Raw genomic sequence first — 26976 nt, forward strand, 5'->3', positions numbered from 1 at the left:
AATTGTTTTACAGTGTAATTTCAAAGTATATGGACCCATGAAGTTGGCACATGCATATTCTGCGCACACACACACTATTTTATTAATATTTATTTTTGTAGACAAAAGCAAAAAAGAGCGAATAACAAGAACTGTCCCTATAACGGAAGTTTCGCGTCCTTTCAGGTGAAGCATCGTCAATAAACTGTGAATAAGAAGATGGATTCAGCCTCGTCAAATCATAGATGAAAAACTGGGATGTTAAGGCAATTTGGGAATAAGTGTGTTAGACAATAAGGAGAGTAAACAAATACGGTATATCTTTGTAGGGCGGATGTCTAGATTAAAAGACTAAACTATTTTATAAATTGTTTAACTAAATAAACATGGGATTTGTTCCTGTAATACTTTAATATAAATATTAAAATACATTATAACAATTATATTTATAAAAAATATAAAATATTGTTGTCGAACACGTCCCTAAACGAATCTAATTAGCTTTATTATGTGTTTATATTGACTCCGCGTAAGAGGGCGCTATATATCCACGTATATGTCACAGCAAATGTTGTAATCTGCGAAAACCCAACCCTAATCCTTCAACTTTCTCCTGCGTGACACAGTATCCCACCTGCTCTGCGACCGAGCAACGCGACAATGTGCACTTAAAGAACCTTTCTGCAATGTAAGCTTGACAGCGTGGATTATAAAGCAATCGCACCCGTTCCACGCTTCGCGAGCGGTGTGGATGGGCTGTGAGGAAACACGCTGCACGGCTCCGCCTGACGTCACCCCAGCAGCGAGCGCGTCCATAGATGTGAGAGTACAGTGACAGCGCCTCGTCCACTGTACACTTACTGTCTCAGGCATATATACCCGAGAAACAGCAGCAGAGGAGCAGGGATGTGACTAGGCGACATTCCGCGTTATTTGCAATTCGCCGTCCGCCCTATACTGATCCAACATTATACGGGGTGCAGGACTTTAAACGCTGCATCTACTGTGAAAAAAAACACCGTTCATGTTATTAACCAGCTGTTCAATGCCCTCCCGACGTCCGAGAATCGTATTGGGATATTTTATTTTTTGTTATCTATTTCTTTAGTTATTTTCTCCACTGGACTGTGACTTCAAACTGGGGTTCAATAACGGGATTTTACTGGCGGAACAATAGACGGTCGCGGCTGTCTGGATATTACATTTTACTGTTGGATTATTGTCACCAACATGAACACGAGTGGTAAGTAAATTCTTTGCATTCTTACCTTGGTCTACGTTCAACGACTAATGTCATTTCAGTGCAAACGAAAGCAAACCCATTTTGACCTTGTAAAATAATAGCGATTTGTCTTAAGGGTTTGACTGACCTGTCCTAAATACATTCTCATAGAATCGGGTATTTATGATAATAATAGTAACCATATTAAATGTACATGCGCATCTCGTGTTAGTGGTACACGGGACTTTTATTTCTTTGATGTGTATTTTAGACGACTTCTGGTCATTTTTTGATGTTGCAAAGATGTGTCAGGGGGATACTTGGCCGTTTTGCTAAGGCTTAACGATGCTGACAAAATGTTGAGATGTTATCTCTATAGAAAGCATATTTCAACACTCTAGTGATTGTTCAGTCCAGTTTAGTGCCAGAAAAGTCAGATACTATTGCTTAGATTCATTAACTTTGTAATGGTAATAAAGTCATTTTGACCAATGGATGTAGTTACATCATGTTGGTGTCCAGCTTTCCTCTGGCTTGTGCACGTCTGTCAGCTGATGTTGCAAAGGCATGACCACTTATAATGATCCTTTCATTGGGAAAGTTCAGAAGGAGCTAAGAAAATATCAAAATAAACCACAGATAGCGTTTCCTTTGTTTGTTGTACCATCTTGGCAAATGCCTTCTTGGTCTGTGGCATCTTGAAATTAAAAATAGTTTTGCAGTTCGTTGTTAAATTGAATTTTCAGTTGGTGAGTAGGTCTCGGATCCACAGCTCTCCTCAGAGTTCAGGGTCACAGCTTCAGGCACTGCTCACAGCACCGTCCCCTCTGATAAAACAGTTTCACATTGGCCTATTGAGCTTGCCATACTCTTTCGAAGCCATTTGCTTGTCAGCTGGGGACAGGGTTGCTACCAGCTTACCGTATGGAGGGCGAACATTTTCAGATGCACACAGATGGCAAGGAAATGTGCGGTCAGCCAGGCTCTGTCTTGTGGCAAGAAAAGCACTAATTGGAAGGTTTCCAATAAATGAACAGACATGCCTAGTCCACGAGGGACCTGGGACATTTTATTCTCTGCTTTACAGAGCATGCACAGATAGTTAACAAAATTACCAAACATTTTGTGCACTTTTCTCATAAGCATGATTGGTGCAAGAAATGTGCAGAATTGCTTTTTCACTTTGAGGGGATCACTTTAGATCTGTGATCTCCTCTTTGAAGTTTTTCAAACTGGTATTTCTCAGTTTTCAGTCTTCAGTGTACAGCCATTAACCAATTTCATGATAGACATCAACTCTCCAACTCTCCTACAACTCAACCAAGCATACACATGGCATTTGGATGGAGCTCCAGCCATGCACAATGCAGTGTTGTACGCTACATTGGGCATGATATAGCCTTGAGCCAGTGAAAACACAGAGCAATTACACAGAGGTCATTCAGTCTCTCTTTATTTGCTCTCATTTCTTATGGTCAGCTGGCTTCATCGGCCCTTTACCTTTTGTACCTTTGGGAGAACCCCCCCCTGTTATTAAAAAGGCTTTAAAAGTAATGTTGGAGAAAATAAAATACTTTTGTACTTTTCAAGTCTTTACAAAATGACTGAGGATATGCCTGATTGACTATAATGATTAATTATCAGTATTTTACTAAGCAAAGACCTTAGTTTAATCTGCAACACTTGTAGACTTACAAACAAAGTGTAAAACAGAGTATGAACTAGACAAATGCTGAAATATGATGGCAGAACTAACTAAACTCGATATTGAAATATCTTGATGAAATTGTTAAGATTGTAACTTTCTGAATGACCGTGACAGTCTGTCCATTTTTCATTTCAAACATCCATACTACATTGACCTAATGTATGTTCCTCAAGTCATCCAACCCTAGTGCTAAGAGTCAGGATATAGTCAGAATTGCTGAGTCGTGCATTTACAACTCAGCAGTCCTTCACATCAATCACATCCTAGCGCACACACACACTTCCAAGTGTCTCTGTCACCAGTGTTCTTTCATGCCAACCTTGTGAAGAGCAGTGGGGTGGAACCAACAATGTTTAGAGAACGACTGTTATCAGATCTCTTTATCATGGCCTCTTATAGACATCTGCAACTGCAGCAAGTTATTCTAAAACTGTGGACCGCAATATTGTTCAGATGTTATCAGCAGCTATTTTTTTTCTTTACAAAGAAAGTGGATGGGGACCAGGGATGGCAGCAGTGACCATGTACTCTCTATGGAGAAAGAGCAGCTTTACTTTCCTGCTTGATCCTTTGCCTTCTATCGACGGAAGAAAGTTATACTAAAACGGAAATTACAAAAAGACTCACTAAATGTTGACACAACTTTAATTTTGGAACAAACTTTTGTAATAACTTTACCGGTATTAACAAAACAAATGTATAATTCATTTTACAAATTTTATTATTCATTGTTCAAATTATAACTGCGTAACCACTGGATATGTGTAGGCAAAAATTCGATTTTCACGTTATTAATTTGGAATTTGCATCGATGTCACCATGTAGCCTGTATCTGCATAATGCATAACCTCTACCTGCGAGTAAATTTGAAATGAGCGATTGTGACATAGATATTGACTCACTGTGACACCAATAGAAACACTCTCATCCCATCTGAAGTGCAGTCCAGTCCTGTGTCAGTATCCATTTGTCTACCCTGTGGTCCACATTATGATTTAGTAGCACGGGGAACAAAAGAGAAACCGGCACAATAAAACTTCTCAGCAGTGAATTCTTACAGATTCATTCTAAAGATTCAATGCTTTTCCCAAGTAATGTGCATGCAGTAAAACGTCTTTTATGGAGCTACTATATAGGGTCATGTAGATGTGATATGGATGCAGGATGTCTTTTGGCCGTCGAGATTGGTTATTTTTTCCCCTTCTGGATTTTCTTTTTTCATGTAAAGCTGCTTTGAAACCATGTAAAAATTTAAAAAGCACTATATAAATACACTTGACTTGACAAGAACTTTTAACTTAGAAATGTTAAATATTACCAACTTCTGGGCATACGGTATACAGTATATGGTTAAACATACTGAAGCTGAATAACACAAAGCATGTCTAGGGAGCTCATCGGATGATCAAGCCATCAAACACATGTCTTGAAGTTTTGCTGAAATCCAAAATCATTAACCCTGAGAGCACATCGCAAGTCCTTGAGGCCCTCATACCTCATTCTGTTGATTCTGTTGAGTGATCATCATCCTGACAGGGTCATTTCAGCTCCTGTTGCCTCTAATTTAACAATAGACATATATCATTTTTGGATAGGTTCTCCAAAGGCTCAGTTCTACAGACATTTTCAGATAGTTTTAACTAAATCACTAGATCACTGACTTTTGAATGTTTCTATTAGTATGCTAACCTCACCACAGAAATATTGATCAACGTCAATCATTTTATGTTCAGTACAATGTTCCAAATATGTTGGATTCTGCAGCTTTATATTTTAGATGATATATCAATGACGTGAGCAGCTTGAATCACCAATAATCTCTGAACTTTGTCTAACTTCTGTCACAATATATTTTTGACTCTGATTTTAGTTCTACCTCTACAAAGAGCAATAGATCTATGACTTCTGATAATTGGATATGCTGCACTCTCAAGAAGTAACTACATTATCCAATTATTTTGACTTTTTATTTAGCTGAATAACTTTTACTGTGGTGTTGAATTTAAAGATATGGGTTACTTAGAATGAAGTGTAGCACTGGATATAAACATCTTCACACAGTGCTCATTATTGTGAAGGATAAGTGGACTCTGTCTGGCCACAAGGTCTTTACACCTCCCTTTTCAGCTGTAGAGGAATTGAGATCAGACCTGTCACCTCCGCTCTCCCACAATCCTCTGTGACTGTAATCCCCAAGAGGCTCCACCGCTGAGGGCAGAAATAGCTGAGGCCCCTTAGCTCCTCTGGTTATCAACTTACACCTTGGGCTGCATGTTACAGGTCATTTGCTAAATCTTTTTCGATTACTCTTTTATGGCAAAATCATTAGGATATTAAGTTCCATGGACATATTTTGTAAAATTCCTACTGTAAAAATATGTGAGTGGATGCAGCACAATCGCTAACAAAATGGCTGGAAAGATGTCTTTAAACTTCGCTAACTGCTGCCCGCTCTTTGGGAACTACCCCCTCGATTTGGTGTCTATGGAAGGCTTAATATTGCGGCAACATCATTATAGCTGTTAGCCTATTGAGAATGTAAAACAAACCGTTTCTTCTCAGCAACTCCCCGCTATAGCACCTATGATGAACAACTTTAAAGACAATTTTCTCAATATTTTGAATATTTTGCACCCTCAGATATTAAAATAGTTGTATCTTGGCCAAATATTGTCCTATTTCAACAAACTTATTAGTACAATTTAAAACACAAATTTTAATGTATTTTTTCTTAAAATGATAGAGTGTCAACACACTGTGTACCTAAACTATTGCAAATAAAAAAACAGTCGAAATGTCAGTTCTTAATAGAAGGTTTACTTTTAAAAACTTGGATTAATTTGAATCTAGATGTTATAGTTCATTAAGGTAATGCTTTCTAACAAAGCATAAGATGTATCCATCTGATTTAGGTGCTGTTTAAAACTTTAATCCTAAAAGGGGTTGTGTGTCTGTGTGTGTGTACGTGTGTTTTCTCCCTTGATCTCTGTACATATGTTCTGTGTTCTAGCAGGGATTACACAGTTTCTGTTTACACCTCGCCAGAGACCCCACTCTTTACTGAGCTTTTGACATAGACGCCCGAAAATGACAGATGAATGAATCCTGAAAGACGTATTGTCTTTTAATAGCATGTAGTTTATTCTCTTTTCAGCTGTCTCTTCTGTTTATTTGTGCATCATTTGTATGCGGAAGCCCTGACAATCTTTAAGGCACAAAGAAAAGTCAAGCTTTATATAAAATAGCTTTATATACCATAAATACTCCTGGTTGTGATATATGGAAACGCACGTCTTTTTACAAATTTTCTCTTGTTGCTGTTATCTGCTTTTAACAGCATCATGACTATGCAACACTCAAATCTGTACTGGCAAAAGCCTGTGGACTCAGAATGTCTCTCACAGAGCTGAGGGCCACACATAGGATTGAGAAAACAGCGCTGGCAGTCGGCCAGGCAGCGTGAAGCTCTGCCAAAAGAATAAGTGCTTACAATATTACCAGTGTGAGATTGAGCTACTAGAGGAGTCTTAACAGCATTAATGGATCATTGGGTCTCATTCACTAAGCATGCGTACGCACAAATTTGTGCGTGACACCTGCAATCATGATTCACCAAAGCTTTCGTCCTAAAATGTGTTGTAAATATAAGAAAAAAGATAAAAGATTTCAACGACGGAAGCAAAAAAATCATCAGTCTCTCTCTCTGTCTCTCAAGACAAAAAGACCAAATGTTTCGTCTTAGTTTAATAGTTATATACTTTAAATAATATATACAAATAATATGATGACAGAATTTTCTGAATTGTGAAGTGTGACGACAGGTGGTAAAGGAAAGGTTAACATGGAGTTAGACTGGGTGTGTTTTATGCAAATGACTGAACTTGTGCACATGGATGTAGAGTACTCCAAATTCACCAACATGAAGATGAGGTCAAGAACAAATTCATGTGAACGCACGTATAGTGAATTAGTCTGAAAGTTTTCATGAGAAGTTATAAAGACAAATCTACGCAATTATTAGTGAATGAGAGCCATTGTTCTTCAGCTGTGGATGAAAAAAGTCAATGAAATGCTCTATTCCAGTTGGCTGACAATATGTGAAATGGTTTAGACGTACAAGACACTGTTTGTCCCATTGAATGGTCTGAGGGAGGCTCTTGCTCAACTTCTGTTTTACAGACCCAATATGCAATGTGTTTACAGTATAGATATCTGGATAGTTCTAGTGGGGGCATTTTGACAGTCCTGATTGATTCTTCTATTAAGTCAACAGGTTTCCTGGAAATTTCCTGCTAATTCCTGCACACGAAAGTGATCAGTATCACTTCCTGACCCAACACGTTCAGTTCACTGATTACGTTTGTCTTTTCCAACACCCACAATACAACTCATTCAAATCCATTATGCTTTTTATTGTGTTTCCCGGTATTTCCTGGCTCCCGTCTCACTCTCTTTCCCAGGTACTTTACATGTGAGAAAACAATGCTGATAATCTTGATTTTTCAGGCCTGGCAATTCTAACGTGCTACCAGCATTGTAGTTAAAACAATGGAGATCAGGGTAGGAGTATGGTGCCTTTGCTGTTTTAGACATGATCCCCCAGTTAAATCCATTTAGACGTAAAGCGAGCACAACACTTGCTACAGTGACTGCACAGTAATTGATTCATTCAAGTGCTGAGTGTTTGAATGCTTGTGCAGCTTTAATAGGAGGGCGATCGGCACAGAACTTCTAGACATCGATACAATGAAGGAGGGTGAACGAAAGATGCTGTGTTCCAAAGCCTAGTGAGCTGCCTTGCTGTCAACATAGCCAGCACATATGGTCATATGGAGTATAGCTTGTAGCCCGTGAAATAGAATTATTATTTCTCTCACCTATAATTGGATTTGTATTAGGGTTTCACAATGCAAATAACTGTTATGATCCTCTACAAGTTTAATGCATGTGATCCAGTTTGTAAAATCCAGGTTAAAGTCTCAAAATGTAATTAAACTTTTATGTGATACAAAAATGTAATTAAACTTTTATTTCAACCATTAATTTCACTATCCTCTTGTTAAATCGTAAATTAAGGAATACTGTTTTTTTATCCAAGTATCCACTTATTTAAATAGTCGTTTATGAGCACATATTTACACAAAACCTTTACTCACGGTGTACGCTAAAGTCAAAATCAATCGATAAATTTTAATCCGGGACATTATAAACCGACATCTGTAAGACCAGGTTTTTTTATAGTTTTACAGCAAACCATCGGTGTATATCTGCATTTTTTGTTGTTTGCCTATGAGTTTGGACCAGGAAACGGTATATGGCCTTACGACGGGGCGTGACATCAGGCCTAACAATTGGATGATTACAATTGTTGACTACAATGTCATTTCTCTATCAATATTAAAGATATCAAGGTTAGATTTTCACAGAACGTTCTTTACATTGTGTATCATGATTTTCTGTAGAAAACAGTAAATCACAAAAAATGACATACAGACTCAAATAACAGTACAGTATCACCTGCTAATGGTGTATTTTTGCCTTCACAGTTCCTTACCAGCAAAGCTCGTGCAGCAGTGAACGGAGCTCTGGACCAATCCGCTGCTATCGCTGCCGGGAAGTGTGCAAAGGGGAAGTGGTACGAGTGCAGAATATCCACTTCCACATCAAATGCTTCACCTGCCAAAGTAAGAGATCATTCCTCAAATGCTGTTTATTGGTAGGGCTGTGCAATTTATTGAAAATTAATCGTAATCGTCAATTTTGGACTTCAATTACAGAAACTTATAATAAATATTATTGTGCCGCCTTCCATTTTGCAAGGATCCTCTTTTTTCTTGTAGTATAAATCCACAGCGCACCCTTTTCTTTACAGTGGTTCAGCGCTTCTATTTCTTTACATTTATTTTTCAGTTTAAAGGTATTTTTTAATTTTCTATGTTGTTTTAAAGGTTAATGCTTAATCATGTTAAATAATCAGGATCTCAATATTGGCCAAAATAATTGTGATTATGATTTTTATTTATTGGTTACCTAAATAAAACCTATTTATTGGTTTAACTGTTGAGCCAGTTTAGACCAGCATGAATTTCCACTGAAAACATTACATGCAGATGTGAGCTGCTAGACTGTAAAATACTTAATTTTGGGATAAGCTTGGAATTGTTTCAGATATATGTGGTAATAGCACTTCATTAAGTAACAAAGAAATGCTCTCTGACCTTAAAACAGTTTGGCATCAGTGCTCTAAAGCAGTACAGTTGTGCTTTAATGATCTCGGATGTACTCCTGGGAATCCATCGATGTCTGAGGTTGGGACCTGTTGCGTAATGAGATCCTCTGCCCTGACATCATCAAAACGTTATCTCGGCGTTGTGTCGCGACATTGCCCTCGATTATCATTGGCATTTGTGGCATTAAAAATAACAATGTCAAATGAATGTGAATACGCCATCACCTGCAGATTGAGTTTTTTCTCTCGGGGTGACCACATTGTCTTATACAGTTTAAAAATACTTGTATTTGTGCTTTTACTCTCTTGCTTACAACTGGAGTTTTCACATGGCTCTTGCGTTGCTTTTAAAGTGTTGCTGTGGTTACTATGGAGGGGCACCCTGCCCCTGGTTGGTGGTTATTCTCAGCCACACAATCAGCCAATCAGGGTCTTCCAATGCAAACCCTAGGGCATAGTTGGTGGGGATTGGGGATAAAGGGGGCTGATAGACAGAAAGGTTGAAGTCGAAAGGAAATGGCATCCTCCCACCTCCATGATGACATCACACGTTGCCTCGGAGCACACGAAGTTACTCGGAGCAATAACGATCCATCTCCCCTTCCGTCCTCCCACTCGAATGTGCCCGCTTACCCTCTGCTGCCATTATCTTCCCTGAAAATTGCCTTGAGCAATAATGTATTTCTCCTCTAACTCAACCTCACCCCTTATCTCACACTGTATATTATTGTGTCCAAGCGTGTTTCCTGTGCGCTATGTGTGTAGGATGTCCAGCATCAATCAATCTGCACCCACAGCTCATATCTTCATCATGAAACAACGTTGTTGCATTGTGACGCTTTGTTTATAGTCCCTCTCTATGAAACACCGGTGACTGACAGCTCGGCTCCCGTGCATGCTGCGCTTTGTTTGGATGAGAGAACGGAGCATTTGGATGAGAGGAGAGGCCATTGGGGTTTGAGGCCCCAATAATTGGATGAAGGGGCTGTATTTGTGGGGTTTTTCACAGGAATCCCCTTCTCCCCCAGTATGTATTATCAAAGGTCAGTTAATGTGATAGTAAACACAGTTTATTTACTGTATGTAGCAAATTTTGCTAAAGCAATTGATCCCTTTTCATAAAACTGTGCCCATTATATTTTTGGTGTTTTTCTTTTCGTTTTTACGTTTGTTACCAATGCCTTGTATTGATCCGAGTTGCACTTTAAATGCAAAAGGCAATAAACTTGTAAGGGAATATTTTACTGCATCGTCTGACACTTGACAACATGCCTTTGCCATTGTACTGTAGTTAATAGAAACAGCAAGCACTCCAGCACACAGGATAAAGCATGTCGGCCAAGGTCACATAGATACGCTGAAACTGAAGCAGTTACAATCAAGCAGTTTCTTCAGGGAGTGTTTTACATGCTCTGGCCATAAGAAGAGGCTGATGTTATACAGTACATACAGGACAGGTATGAGAGAACCAGCTGTTTCCGAGGACACACCGGTTGTGAGTTTGTATAAAGAGGAGTCAGCGTGGCATTGTATGACTCTCACCACTGGTGCATCCGTCTTGTGTACACAATTACACATAGACATAATTGTTCTCTTCTCTGCGGTATTTACATATTTACAACAGGCACAAGGGCGAATTATATTTGCTTTTGCACTGCCATTATGGGAATATTGTTAGATGTGCAGGCAGAGAAAATTCATTAAATTTGGTTTTGTGGTTTTTTTTCTTTATTCAAATAAAAGTCTGATTGAAGATTGCTCTGTAGGAGATGAAACTGTGGTGCCGCTGATTGTAAGAGATATACGGTGACCCCAAAATGTGTTGAAAAACTTAAGCCACACATGCTTTTCATTTGAATAAGAAAGCTCTAGCATTATTTGTTTGAGGTTGACACTTGCTTTAATGTTTTATTGTGTAGTCCCATAACACTCGTAATCACAGTTTTAAGTGTCAAAAATACAATTGGGGTCACTGCCATAGAGAAATAGGCAAGTTTTTACCTCTTTCAAATTACTTGTATTACATTGCTTGGATTCATAAAATTCTACATAAAGCTTTTAAATAATTAATGGTAGATGTTTATATTCCAAATGACTTGTTAAAAAATGTGAGGTTTAAATATAATATCATTTTAATTGGTTTAAATACTGTATGTAATGTTTAGTTTTATAAAGCAGCTAACCACAAGGCAAAAAGACATTTCAAAGACGTGTGTATGAATTATCCCATCATTCTTTCAAATATCTTTCTCTGTGTTCATCAGAACAAAGAAATGTGTGAGCGATCCCTTTAACTTAAACTTAACTTTGAATATGAAAAAACTGAAACAGGAAGTGCTTCTGGACAAATGTTGTTTACGTCCTGTAAAATGGTCCGTATATACAGAGACTATACAGCATCTCTACAATAAATTATTTATGAATTCATTTTCCAGCTGCAAATTTGCTCTAATTTAAATGTCTGGGTGCTTGTATTTTGCCACTAAGTTTTGGCTGCTAAGGATTTGTAACAGTCAGCAAATTCCACTCAAGAGCTGTCAGGAAGTCACGAACGATAAGTTTACTTTACAAATCAAATAACTCCGCTCAGCCCCGCTTCTTCGAAACAGGAGTGGCAGCTCATTAGGATTATCTGTCACAATACAACCATTTTAAAAGACATAGGCCTTAATTGGGTGTGTTTTTCTCCATGCATATGCAGATTCAATTTCTACTTTATTAAAATGAAAACGAAAACACCTGATCCAAATTCAAGTGTTCTGTTTTTTGCTGTCTTTACAGTTGCTCTAGTTGAATCAATAACAATTCAGCAACATTCTCTGACTGTTGATGCAAAAACCTCATATATGGAAGAAATTCAATTTTATTTATATAGCGCTTTTCACAATGTGCATTGTTCCGAAGCAGAAAAGCGTTTTTCGGTCAATGGAGAGGCAGTGCTCTGAACCCTTAACGGCTTTAGGTGTCTACAATAAAGCAACCTTGATCAAGATGATAACAGGGGTCAGTAGATGAACTGTATGTGCAGAGTGGAGTCCCTTCTATTCCTGAGCTGTCAGCCCGTGGAGGAGACTGAACAGGATGGGAGCTTCTCGTAGCTATGGCAACGTATGCCTGTCCAATCATTAAGCCCATGCTATAGTTGCTGGGGAGACATTCAATATGTCTGCCCGAAGATTTGTATGAGATCATGGTTTAGTCTACTGCATTTCAACCCAATGACCATATGATAGAAAATATCTGTCACCTGGAATGATGTTAAACACATGATTTGCATTTACTCCGCTCAAGTCGTTCAGATGAACTGGAGAATAGATCACAATATTGGTTATCTTATTTTCTGGGCAAGATAATACATTTTTCTATTTGGTTTTAAAGTGATACCCTGCATCAGAAATTGCATACTATGACAGTACGGATTTAAATTAAGTACCTCACCTATCGATGTTTTTATTTGATAACTTGACCGTTGCTCAGCTCCTGTGGCATCATGGGATAGAGAAGTGTAGGCGGAAGCAGTAGATCATCCAGGTATTTCGCACCTACTGTTTTTTTGTGCATACTGAGGATTCGGACATATATTCATGGCTCTACTTATTTTTTCCTACTATGTATATATTATGGAAGTGATTTTGGACACAGGGTTATTTTACCCAAAAATAAAAATTATTTACTCATCCTCTTGTCATTTCAAACCTGTATATAGGTTTGAAGAATGTTGGTAGCCGGCACTCACATTGCATTTGTTTTATGTCTATACAATAGAAGTGAATGGGTGCCAGCTATGTGCGGTTACCAACTTTCTTCAAAATATCTTTCTGCAAAAGAAAGAAAGAAAGTCATACAGGTTTGAAATGACAAGAGGGTGAGTAAATGATGACAGAGTTTTCATTTTTGGGTAAACCATCACTTTCAGACTAAATTGAAAATTCAGACCCACAAAATGCCATTTAAACATGAAAGTAAACAGAATGTTGGTAAATGAAGAAAAAAGAAAAGTCATAATGTAAAATTAATTAGAAATACTGTTTTTAACTTTTTTTTCTACAGTATTATTTTCTTTTTATATTAATGAAATACATAGACGCACTCTGGTATATGTTTGATTTTTAAAATATCTACAATTTCTACTAAAATATAATATTTCAGCTTTGGGATGTGCTGTAATAATAGCGCAGACTTACTTTTGGCTTGGAGACCCGGCCGAGTCACAGTGTCAAAGAAACAGGCAGAAAGTTTAAGATTAAGAGTTTACGTTTTACCATCTCAATTTTCTCTTCCTCAGCTAGCTCAAGAAGAATTGAGGAAAAAAAGACGATAAATGTAATCGTACCCCTTGCTGAGACAGAAAGAGAATCTTTGAAGAAAGGGGCTGAGGACATTGTGTAGGAGAACTAAAGATTGGGAAGTGAGTAGGGCTATATTGAGGGGTGTTAAAGTTTTGGGAAGTCCTGAAGAAGAGAATTTTTAATTGCATCTGTTGGCTTCTGATAAATACATAATCAGCCAATCTCCCGCTGGTCCCTAATCACTTCTGTTTTAATGACCTCAGTAGTGAGCAGCAAATGAAAGAGAGAGAGGCTCATATACAGTAACTCTCTGAATCAGCTTCAAACGGGTAGGAGTGGCAGGTTTACTGGAGGAGTTGGACATTATTGGAGGGCATTGGTGGAGTAGGTGGGTGAAAGTGATGTAGGTGTAAGCGGAAATAGATGGAAAATGGCCTGAAATGGTTCATGGCATATTTACTGAATTAAAGTTTTTTTGCTAAAATATCACAGTGTACTCCAATGCTTTGTTTGCTTAGTTGGCTGTGAGTAAGGAGCCTTTGGCAAACGATAGTTTGGGGGGTTGTTCGTGTTTTATTATTTATTTTGTGATTTCAGGTGGTCTTGCTTGTTTAGGTCATAATATGAAGATATTTATTGACTGCTGTTGATTTGGAATCTTTAGCCTTTAATTTTGATCACTTATGTCTATTGTGGCCAGACACATCTCTTTGGTAACAGCTTTTTGAATTTTGTAAATGTATTCTTATTTGTAAACAGTTAAAAAAGCTCCTAATCTGGATAGTGACGTGTTCAAGTATTGCACAGTTTTGTCGAAGCTGCCATATTGTAGGACTAAATGTGCTCCCCATGTGGTCCCGATTTTAGAAAGCGTTCAGTGGTTTACAGCAAGCCATCAAATCCCTTTGTGAATTTTCACTAGCCCGGACCGACACACCCTACCACAGAACAGGCTTGCGGCGAACTTGAAGAATGCTACAGCAAGTTCCTTGACTATAGACATTACTGATAACTGGTATTAGTTATATTGAGAAGGTATGTTTTCATGGCATGAAGATGTTCTTTACATGTTACCGTAAAGTGACTGCATCACAAATAAGCAGTCTCTCACCTCAGGCAGTTTGAATGGGACCCTGCTGTCTCTAGGGCAACCACGGAAGGTTTAGGTTTCCTATGGCAACTGTGTTGGGAGGGATGTCCCCTTTCAATCTCTCAGCCAATGAACAGCCATTTTGAGAACCTTTTATCAGTACAGAAATGTTTTTTTTATTAATTTCTCAACCAGTTCATTTCAGTCAATCACAAATCCATTAACTTAATTATATTTTTGTATTGCTCCTATAGAGATGGGGAGGTGTGTAACTTTAAAGTTGTGCTATATTTTACACAACAAGGCATCTGCATTTATTTTAAAGGTGCTTTGTTTAATTGTTTAGAGGATCTATTGACAAAAATGCAGCGTAAAATACATAACTATGTGTTCATAAGGTCACCTTACATACAAAAGATAAAGACTTTACATAATGAAGCGTTATGTTTTTATTACCTTTCAATGAGCTATTTCTATCTACATACACAGCGGGTCCCCTTACATGGAAGTCTCCATGTTGTTTCTACAATAGCCCTAAACGGACAAACTGCTCTACAGATCGAGTTTTGTAATTATGTTATCTCTTTTGGCAATGAAGCAAAAAAACTAGCGCTGTGTCAGCCACCGTAGTGCCTAGAAAGTTAGGGGTGAAGTGAGCCATTGGTGGCAATTTGCAACCTCACTGCTAGATGCCGCTAAATATAATACACTGGATCTTTTATGTTGTCTATATAGCTTTAAATATTGTTTAACTTGCATGAAACCTATGGGGGATATTTACCCAATCCCTAATATATAAAATAGTGGATGTCCGAAAGTTATTTGAATTGCTACATTGAGTCCCTTCGCATTGTACACATATCAAGAAGGACTCACGGTTTTGTGTTGTTATGTGTGGAGACACGTGGCTTTTGCTGTTACTTGGCGCCACGTGTCTTCCTGTTATGTCTCTCAGCCCTGCCCACCTGTCTCCCCTAATCTTCTCTTTAGGGTTTTATTCCCATCACCTGCTATGTTATTCACACTCGTTAGGTTTTCATTCTTATCACCTGTCGCCACTCTCCCCATGTAATCACTCCTCGTTAGTGTCTCCCTTTATATAGCCCCAGTTGCCCTCTGCTCAGTGTTGGTGCATTGTCTAACATATGTTTACTTTATCACGTTTGGATAGCTGCGCACAGGTATTGCATACCTTTTATACCCGTCCTCTTGGTTGTTGGATTTCCCTTGTTCCTGGTTCAGCTTGTGAAATTATTTCTTCAATTCCAAGATGCTTGTTTTGTTTGGGCTGCTTGTGGGAAGTGTTTGTTTTCTAGTGTTTGTTCATGTTTTCCCCATTGCAGGTTTTTGATTTAATAAATGCTTTTTATGTTAACCCTTCGTTGTGCCTGCATCTGGTTTCTGTCCAAGCCTTTTCGTGACGGCTCTCCAACAATACTGTAAAGCGTACAAAATGTTAGTCATTATGTTAAATACTTTTATTGGGGAGTCGCTATTGATTGCATTATATCAATGCAGGCAGGTTTCATGAAGAAAAATCACTAAATGCCTTCAGTTCTCGCACGTTGTTTGAGATATGCTCACGCCCAGAGTGTCAGAGCACAAAATTCTAAACTGTGTCTGAAAATTTGGTGTCATAGCACAATCCAAATAGTTCACGAGAACTTAATTGCGTGGTCTTTCAGCGACTCTTCAGGGACCAGCAGTGACCCGTCGTCTTAAGAGCGTCTCATGTATTGAAGTGCTTCTTCTTCGTCATTCCAGTGGAGCTCAGGACAACTTTTCTTAGTCCCTTACTGGGCAATTCTCCCGGAAAAGCACACCCACAGCAAGGCGAAAGAAATATAATAAATTAATAAGATAAGAGTATTGTGCAATTTACTGTTTAAACGTCATGTATGAAATTTAGTGGCATCTAGCAGTGTATACGAAATGCGCTCTGTAGAGCAGTTTGTCCGTTTAGCGATATTGTAGAAAGAACGTGACGGATTCCAAGTAAAAGGACCCACGGTTTATGTAGATAGAAATAGCTAATGCTAATGGTATCAAAACATAACGCTTCATTATGTAAGGTCTTTATACACCTCTGAAGACATAGTTATGTGTATTATATTGCATTTTTGTCAATAGATCCTACAAAAAAATGACACATTGGACCTTTAAATGTAGCTTCACTTCGAACTTCTATTTATTTCATAGCATTTTTGTCACAGTACTGCAGTTTTGCAGTACCATCGTATTGGTTTTCAATATTAGGAGTTTAGTCTTGAGGTAAAATGTAAATGCTCTCTGTCTCTCTAGGTTATTTGAACCTTAAAGATTTTTTTCCCACTAAGCTTCCAATGTCAGTGACTTCTCTTTAATTGCAGGGTTTCAATCCAGTAGGACCATTTGAAGCAACATGCCATTGTGTTGTCTGAAATGTGGTTGCCTGGCACAGTGTCTATCACACACATGCACAGAAGGGCTATAATTTCCACGCGCATGTGGTTATACTGCCAAAGACTTCAGAATTCTGTAAAAATCCCAGTTCTGTTGAAGCCGCTGCCACAAGATCTCTTACCAGTGCTAATGTCTGCAGACAACTCATACTATTCTGCTTAATTGTTTGGTGTATTTATGATGTTTAAGGGTTCTCTCTTCTCATATTCCATCTGAGATTAAGCTATTTGTGCTATTTTTGTATTGTAAGTCGTAAGGTTATAGAAAACAGAAAAAAATATAGAGGAAACCTGCTATACTTTAGCTCGTGGAAAATATTCTTATCACTTTGGTGCTATTGCTGTTTTAGGATTTGAGTTGTAATAGAATTAGCATCAGTACCGCAGGAACACATTTTATAATACAAAACATAGAGGAAACCTGGCCTCACCAAGTAACTCAGTAAATAATGGTTTGAGTTTAAACTCTCAGTAAATGGTAAATTAACTGTATTTTTTCTGGACAATGGGAGTTTTCAATGGCTTTAAAATCACTTTTGTTTAAAAATCCTGTTGGCCTACATTGCAAGACAACTTAAATGACTCTCACATGACTTATGAGGGTACAGAACGTGACTTTAAAATAATAATGATTTACAGTGACACATTTTGCAAAAGGCAATCATTGCCAAATCTGCAAGCCAATATCAGCTGTCCGTACAAGGATGATGGATGCCATGGGCTATGAGACTGCGTGCGTGCGTGCGTGCTGAGGTGTAGTAACTGTAAGCCATGTTGGTCCTGCTGAGATAAGGATGATTCTTCAGCATGCATGTGATATTCAGCACGTATGTGGTAGCACAGTCAGATCTGCATAGAACTGTATCACATCACACTCTGGTGCAGAATCTCTGTAGAAAACTATATATATTGCTTAATGCTAAATATTGTAAAATATTATTTGATATATGTTGCTTGTATTTATTAGATCATTTAACAGCATTTATGTTTTTTTCAGGTCATTCGATGTGTGTTTTTTATTTATATTGCTGTTATACGTTAGATCATTTTACAGTTTTTTGGCTTCCATCCTGTGTGAGTTTTAACAGAATTAGCCTCACATTACTTTTACTGTAGTTACCGCAATAACTGTGCTGAATCGGTTCTGAAAGATCCATTTTCAGTTTCCTTTGTGTGCTTTCTGATGTTACAGGGCTCTAGACTGTGACCAAATGGTGGCATTTTGCGAAAAATGTTCCGGTGCGTCTGCTAAACTGGTCAATATATCATTTTTGGGCATTATAAATGTAATTCACAGAAACGTTATATTGTGCAAGCAACTCTATTTAATGGAGCCCTTTTAGGGACATGGTGGTAAGAAAAATATGAGAGGGAAGAGAATCTTTTTTTTTTTAATTTAAAAAAAAGGTTGCGTTCTCTCGGAAATATATTTCAGAGAGAACGCAACCTGTTGCGTTATTTCACAAACATATTTGCGTTATCTCGCAAACATATTTGCGTTATCTTGCAAACATATTTGCCTCATCTCGCAAAACATTCAAACGTCAATACAGGCTCGATTTGTGGAAAATTAAGTTAAAGTTCATTGTTTACGTTACATAGAATGAGGTGTGTTTTCTGTTATAAGAAAGTTTATCTCACGAGTTATAAGTCCGGGAATCTGCGACTATAGACCAATATTTATGTATGGAGCTAGTCTCAAACTCCTTCTGCCAGCAGGACATTAAACATGAAGTGTTTGTCCGATTTTAACGCGAGATAACGCAAAAAATTTGAGAGATAACGCAAATATGTTAGCGAGATAACGCAAAAGCTTTAAATAATGTAATTCTCTTCCCTTTCGTTTTTTCCACCTCATTTCCCTTAAAGCCCCCCCCCCTCCTTCAGCCATCCGTTCAGTGCCACCGCCCCCACAAAGCCCTAATGCACGGGTGAGGGTCGCATTCAATTATATATTGACGAAGCGGAGGGACTGAGAAGTGCTTACTCTTGCAAGTAAAACAAATATGTTCCACCTGCACAATGCAAGAATTTCCATGGCTAAGGTACAAAAAATATATTGTCCTGAAATATGTTGCCTGTATTGTGTGCAGTGTGAAGCTAATGCCGGAAGCAACACTTGCAACTGGGTGTTTAAACTTTAAGCACTACATTATTGTATAACGCTCTTGTCAGGACTCTGTCTTGATTGCCACGTCTTACGGTTTTGTTTTGTTATGTGTGGAGACACGTGGCTTTTGCTGTTACTTGGCACCACGTGTCTTCCTGTTATGTGTCTCAGCCCTGCCCACCTGTCTCCCGTAATCTTCTCTTTAGGTTTTCATTCTTATCACCTTTCGCCACTCTCCCCATGTAATCACTCCTCGTTAGTGTCTCCCTTTATATAGGCCCAGTTGCCCTCTGCTCAGTGTTGGTGCATTGTCTAAAATATGTTTACTTTATCACGTTTGGATAGCGGCGCACAGGTATTGCATACCTTTTATACCCGTCCTCTTGGTTGTTGGATTTCCCTTGTTCCTGTTTCAGTTTGTGAAATTATTATTTCAATTCCAAGATGCTTGTTTTGTTTGGGCCGCTCGTGGGAGGTGTTTGTTTTCTAGTGTTTGTTCATGTTTTCCCCATTGCAGGTTTTTGATTTAATAAAAGCTTTTTATGTTAACCCTTCGTTGTGCCTGCATCTGGGTTCTGTCCAAGCCATTTCGTGACAGCTCTCCAACAATACTGTAAAGCGTACAAAATGTTAGTCATTACGTTAAATACTTTTATTGGGGAGTCGCTATTGATAAAAGCCAAACATATACATTATATCAATGCAGGCAGGTTTCATGAAGAAAAATCACTAAATGCCTTCAGTTCTCGCACGTTGTTTGAGATATGCTCACACCCAGAGTGTCAGAGCACAAAATTCTAAACTGAGGTCTCTTACACGTCTTCTTACTCTGACATGTACATTTAAACACAAAATGACCTTAAGATTCCCTTATTAGCCTCAGCATGAATCAGACCTCTGTTTATAATGTTCACACAATGTGCCCAAAAACACTCACTGATATTAAAGGAATTGTGTACTTCTCATGAGTTGTTCCCAATAAAGGAAAAAAGTAGCATACAATAATTTAATTGTTAAAAGATCTGCTTGAAATATGGTAAAGTCTTAGTTTGTATAAACCATAATGATTTGTATTAATTTGTGATTCATGTATCAATGCATTAAGCACATTTGAATATAGTTTTAGGTTTTTTTTTTCTTGCCTCTGGTGCTAACAAATTAGGAGCTGGTGCCCCCCTCTCAAATGTTAGTCTAGAGCCCTGTGTTAGTATGACTAAATCTTTCAAACAGTCCATTATTGTAAACTCTGATTGTTTCTGCAGCTGTGTACTGTTTACATTTAGTTATTTAGCAGACGCTTTTATCCAAAGCGACTTGCAAAGAGTTCAGGGAGCAATAGTTGCTAATACAAAGTTACTAGTGTCAACAAAAGCTAGACCACTACCTGTTGAGAGAAAGATGAAGTTTCTCACACATCACATCATACATAGCACTTCTACAGTTTTCTCTGAACATTTATCTTGGAGAAAAGTGTTTTATGAAAATACATGCGTCTCTTGTACTTCCAGTCTGTGGTTGTGACTTGGCACATTCCGGATTCTTCCAGAAGGGCGGCGAGTACATCTGTACAGCCGATTACCAGCGGCTATATGGCACGAAGTGTGACAGCTGTGGAGAATTTATCTCAGGAGAGGTGGTCTCCGCTCTGGGACGCACATATCATCCGCAGTGTTTCGTCTGCAGAGTGTGCAGGTGAGTCCAGTAGACAAACTACTAAAGAGTCATTATGTACTAAAAGTGATGAACCACTTGTAGGAAGGTGGTAAACTGTGTTCTTTCATTGTCGTGTGAATATACACTAGTGGCTTTTGGTCAGAAATCTTTCTTTGTGTCTATTTTTATTTGTGTAATTTATATTATATGCAATTCCTACAAAAACAACAGGCATCCAATTCCAAGGCCAATTTAACTTGCATTCAGCGCTTGGCTCAAGTTGACCTCCTATCCTCTTCCTCAGCCCTCCTCTTCTCTTCATTTCCCTCCTCCTGATCTTCTCTCTCTCTCTTCTCAAGTGTAGAGCTAGAGATCAATACAGGGAAAATAAAGCACATCTGAGCAGGAATGTAACATGAGTCAAGGCGGAAGAAAGCTGTGGTTCAAGGCTCAAAATATGCAATAATGGCCAGAAAGTAAGCAGAGAAAGAAGGAAGACGTGTAAATTGAGAAGCGGCCGATGCAAGACCTGAATATTTGCCTCACAGGGAGAAATGGGGAGTTAAAGTTAAGAGGCAGAAGGGAAAAGCACATTCTCTGTATACTGCGTGGCTGGCCTGTTCTCACACTGACAGGCAAGCAAATGAGATGAACTCTCAGACATGCCTGCAGGGAGACATTATCTGTCTGCCCGACACTAAAACACCATTATATTGTATGAATCCCATTGCCTTTTGTAGCAAAACGTGGAAAATGTGATATTTTGGTACATTTACTGCTTTATTATCGCTGGCTGCTTCCTTTACATCACCTTTACTCTCTGTTACTATGCTTAGCGTGCTTTTTTTAGTCTTTCCTGAGTCTGTGAAGAATGTTTCACAGGGTTGTAGTGAATTTGGCGGAGAGCTGTGAGTATAGCTGCTAATAAGTAATGTTTTGTGTGAGTTTTTGGCGGTGTTCAGATCTACAGGAAATTAGTTCTACTAAATAACTCACCCCTCCTCTTGTACCCCATTAGCTCACAGATAGAGAATTTCCCCCGGTGAATGGATGTAGGAAGGAGACATTGTTTTTTTGCAGGACTGGGATGGCTTTGGGCTGCATTGCCATTTCCGAAGGGCCCAGTGGAAGGATCTTGGCAGGAGTAAAAATGTGTCAGTCTGACCAAGAAGTAAAAGGTCAACATGATACTACATTGTTATATTTAATATTTAGGCCACATGTGTGTAAAACAAGCTCTAGTGGGTTATTTTCCCAGTAGTGCTGCCAGTGATCATTCACTGTTCTTGAATTACATTCAGCCCCATGACTGAATAGTTTCCTATTACTCATATTTGTAATGCGTAGACTATTTTGGGCATCTTCAATGGGCCAAAACATAATAAGGCGAGGAGGCAGACCACCCATCTGCATAAGAATAGTCCCACCTTACAGGTGAAGCAAAACATTTTTAAGATCTCTTATGGCTTAATGACTTATTCTGATGATGTCACAAATTATGAATAAATAAAGGTATTCGTAATATTGTAATATTTGTAAATATTCTATATTTGTATACCTTTATATATATTTTCACTACAACTTAATGTAGTAAAAAATTAATAAATATAATAAAATAAGTCTTTTTCTATATTATAATAATTTTTCTATATTTCTCACTACATTCCCAAGTGCTTTGATTTTATCTTTTTATGAGTTTTTTATTCATTTTAGCAACATTTTGAGAAATAAAGAGAACAAGGAAAACTTGTGAAAAAGCAGCATACGTTAACACAAAAACTGTACATTTTGTAAGAGAAGGAAAAGCTGACAATGCCGTGCGTGTCTGGGGGGAGTGTGCTGTAGTGGTAATGCCAAGGTCACATAGAGAATGCATGGAAAGGCAGGCACATGCACTACATCACGAGCCCACACGGTTTTCACATACAAATATAGAATGAAGTAGGTCGCGTAAAAGTGGAATCAAATACAGAGAATGAAAACGTAGAAGATGGTGAAAGCTGATCAAAAGATCCCTCTTTCATTTGAAACGCTGGACAACTAAAGGAACTTTTCCATTTATGTGTCTCACACTGCGCTGTATAAGTGCCTCTGTTGTCTGCCCACCTACCCTGTCATCTTTCTCTCTCAATTCAAAAGAAATCTTTGTGTGTGGTCTTATAGTGGAGTAGGCTGTCGTGCCATTCTCAACATAGTTCAGTGAATAGTTTAATGTGTTGGTGTGTGTTTTGTACAAATCGGTGACATACAGTAGCACCGTTTTAGGGTAACTGCAAAGGCACTGTGTGATAATAAACAGTAGAAAACAGCATTGTAACATAAAAATGACACACTCCACCTTTTTGTTTTAAAATTAGCACTTGAATTTTAATTTCTGTTACAGTTTAAGAATAAAACTGCAAAAATGTTAATATTGTCGGTGCAACAAAGGTGTTTTATCTCTTTTTAAAGTAGCAGTCTAGTAATCTTGTAAAGTGGCAGAGCTGATGTTCGTCTAAGGTCGTCGTTCATTGTAAATGGATTGTTTTATAATTGCCGCATTAGTAGAGGAACAGTCTACTGTAATAGGATTTGACTTATTATGTAGAAGCTTCCAGTCAGTCTGATTACTCTGTAGATAAAGGAGCAACGTGAACACACCGGATTTTGCTAGCTGCCATCAGACATGTGGGCAGACACATGCATTTGTCTACAGAAGATACATTAGAAACTTTTATAAAGAATCTTATCTTTTTTCCGTGCACAACATGGGGTTTAAGTTGCACATGTCTGGTTTGGGGGTAGTTTTGGTTAGGGGCAGAAATAGTGACTGCTGACCGTGCGGAAAACACCAGCCTAAATTAGACTGTGTTTATGTTGAGAGAGTCTTTCTGGCTGTCCATGAATGTATAACTTGTTTAGCTAGTTAAGAACCCTGTTGGAGACCACCTCAGTGGAGATGAGAGTTCCTAACCATGTTTTAGCTCATCTTGTCCTTTCTTAACCCACATTACTCCTCTCTCCTTTAAGTAAATCTTTATTTAGAGTAGTTGGTTATCTCCATGCTTATCAATGATCAATGAGGAATATTGATAAATATGAGTATAATATAAGTCAAATCGTTTATATTGTTTTCTGTCTATCTGTTTGTCTTTCTCTAGGAAACCTTTTCCAATTGGGGACAGAGTGACGTTCAGTGGCAAAGACTGTGTCTGCCAGCATTGCTCTCTTAAGCTGGTTAATAGCAATGAGCCAGTCAAAATCCATGGGCCCAGCCGTAAGTCCCATCCCTTCATCAAAACCTTTGATTTGTTTTTATGTGAACATGATTCGTCTTTTACATTTCCCTTAATAGAGACAACATATTACAACTTCTACTGTGTGAGTGTGTGTATAATAGAAGATAATAGAAGAAAATATGTGCATATTGGTTCACTCTCTGTATTCATGATTTGGCTTTTTTCACAAAGCATTTTACTGCGAAGAACTAAGATCATTTTCAGTATCTTCCACCGAATCATTCTTTTTTAGTGTATATGGATAATACTGTAATTACTTTTGTATTGCTTGAATGTGTCCATGTGGGTGTATTGACCTGCATGTCTCTGAGGGGAGAGAGCAGACACCGTTCAGCTGAAGAGACTGTGTTTTGTGTCTGAGTAAACAGAGGATCCTGCTGTGGTGTTTATATTAAGGCCAGAGGTGAAAGCTGTGTTTGCTTTTTGGTAACAGGTCAAGTGTGTGTGTTTGCGTGTGTGTCATACATTACATGATTTCGTTATCTTCGAGAGTAGATATTTTGAAGACAAATCTTCAAAAAGGCATTTGATTTAAGTATTTTTGACAACAGCATTTCCCGGAGTACTGTACTGTTATTATATTCTCTATTCTCTTGATTTCATAAGTATGTTACCATGTGTAACACAGTTCGTAGATGTAGGGAAGGAAGGAGGAGGGAACCGCCAAACATTCAACAAAACTTTAATTAAATAAACAAACAAACAATAACATGGAAGCCAAGAACATAAACACAAACTTTACAAATGTCGGAAATTAATTTAATTTCATACAATAAATAAACATTAAAAATTATCATAAATGAATATCAATACAAATGAAATATAAAATAAATTGTTATATTACTAACCCCTAGCCAGACCGAAAACCAAACACAGAATGGAAGTTAACTTTGGGCCAGTCGTGTGCGTCTGATGAAACTGTCTATCACCTACAAACATGCCTCCTGTTCTGTCCAAACACTTGAGTCACAGCCACGATAACCAAGGAGAGACCCAAGACTGGGTGAAAATAAGAATAGACAAGTTTACACCTCCATCCGCCTCTGTTTTAGGATTGACCGGATTTATCTGGAAGGTGAGCTGAAGAAGTTCATGTCATGACACAAGTACCAAACATGAGCATCTCCCAAATAAAGACAAGTGATGTACTCATCTTTCAGTGCCCAAAAGCTCAGCTCAATTTTGTGTGTGTGTGTGTGTGTGTGTATATGTTCATTTTGGTATTTCTGAGGAAGACTCACAGCTGAACCTCACCTTCACATCGGAGTTATTATTACTATTGATTTTCCAGACACGTGTCTAATAAACCTGTCAAATCCAACTAGGAAGTAGTGGAGACGTTTAAATCTTAAGTTCATTATGTAACCTCTCATCTTTGCTTTATTGCTCTTTCTAGACTGTGCAGGTTGTAAGGAGGAAATCAAACAGGGGCAGTCTCTCCTGGCGTTAGAGAAACAATGGCACGTCAGTTGCTTCAGGTGTCAGACATGCGGCATGGTGCTGACGGGCGAGTACATCAGCAAGTGAGTGACACTATATCGTCACACAAAGCAGCTTGTTCCTCAAGTTCAAAACCACAATGATATTACCAGTAACTTTGGCATTTTATAATAAAGGTGTGTTTTGATCATTTGAAAATGTGTTGTAAGTTCTTGCATGCATTTGTAGTGTCAGCACATTCTTAACATGATGCTTTAGGTGTTCCCAGACGTTTTACACCCAATAAACTGAGTTTTACTTTAAGCATTACCATAGAAGCATATTCATGCGTGTTTTATTTTTAAACAGAGATGGCATTCCTTACTGTGAGTCAGACTACCACGCCCAGTTCGGGATTAAGTGTGAAACGTGTGACAGATACATTAGTGGACGAGTGTTGGAGGTGAGTATACTGCTCTGTATCTCAATGTGATACTCCGGATGTCGGAAAGGGAGGATCTGATGTGTGATGGGAGGTCATAACAGAGGAGCACAAAACTCAATGATTGGTCTTTTTGTATCAACAGTGAATTTTTGTTCCTCCAGCGGTAATAGCAGTTGCTGACGAATGTGTTTTAAACATTACCATTGTTCTGACAAACAGGCAGTCCTGTCCCAAACTAACAGTATTGGTTGAACCAATGTTAAGTCCTCCCAAGTAATCCTGTTCGAATGAAAAAATTTCAGTTTTGGTGTTGCGTGTGGGGCACACTTGATCTTTAAATAAAACCCCTTTTAGTTTATTATATTCTTAAATGCATTAGCTAACCGTGAACAGTATTGCAAGATGTATTAATCATTATTAATGCTAGTTTATGTCAATACAATGTTCAAGTTAGTTCATTGTGCATTATCTAATGTTAACAGTTACAACTTTTTATTTTAAAAATGTATTAGTGAATGCTGAAATTAACATGAACAGAGGTTAACAAATGCTATAGAAATATTTTTCATTGTTTGTTCATGTTAACAATGTTTTGAAGTGGACATTTTTTAAAGCAAATGTTAAAGGTCCAGTGTATGAAATTGTGTGGCATCTAGTGGTGAGATGGCAAATTGCTACCAACGGCTCACTCCATCCCTCACCCATCCTTATTAAGGCACTGCGGTGGCTGACACGACACAAATGTTGTAACGTTTTCGCTTCTTTGCCTGAGGAGATAACATATTAGAGCATGTTTAGGGCTACTGTAGAAACAATATTGCAAATTCCATGTAAGGGGACCCACGGTGTATGTAGATAGAAATAGCTCATTCTAAGGTAATGCTTCATTATGTAAAAACGTTTATATACCTCTGAAGACACTGCATTTCTGTCAATATGTCTTTGAAAGAAATTACACACTGGACCCTCAACAAATAACATGTGAAGTATAGTGTGGTTTTTTGGTAATCTACATGTCTTTCATTGTTATAATTACACATAACCACAGACCGAAATCGACTGTATAGACAGCGTTTGAGTTTAGTAACACTTGAAACAAACATGAATTTTATC

The 26976-nt window shown here is 38.2% G+C and overlaps 1 protein-coding gene across 6 annotated transcripts in view; it reads left to right on the forward strand.

Moving 5' to 3' along the window:
• Window positions 1–615: 615 nt before the first annotated feature.
• Window positions 616–26976, forward strand: part of ablim3 (actin binding LIM protein family, member 3) — a 45950-nt gene continuing 19589 nt past the window's right edge. For all 6 annotated transcript variants that reach the window (XR_013787918.1, XR_013787919.1, XR_013787920.1 and 3 more), the window contains exons 1-6: window positions 616–1222; window positions 8456–8593; window positions 20577–20760; window positions 23862–23977; window positions 25396–25522; window positions 25788–25881. Coding sequence is in view for 1 of the 6 variants with exons in the window: in XM_079479893.1 (XP_079336019.1) it covers window positions 1210–1222; window positions 8456–8593; window positions 20577–20760; window positions 23862–23977; window positions 25396–25522; window positions 25788–25881 (672 nt within the window). In the remaining 5 variants the exon portion in view is untranslated. The remainder of the gene's footprint in view (window positions 1223–8455; window positions 8594–20576; window positions 20761–23861; window positions 23978–25395; window positions 25523–25787; window positions 25882–26976) is intronic.

The sequence above is a fragment of the Barbatula barbatula genome (assembly GCF_947034865.1).
Source record: "Barbatula barbatula genome assembly, chromosome: 18".
NCBI lineage: Eukaryota > Metazoa > Chordata > Actinopteri > Cypriniformes > Nemacheilidae > Barbatula > Barbatula barbatula.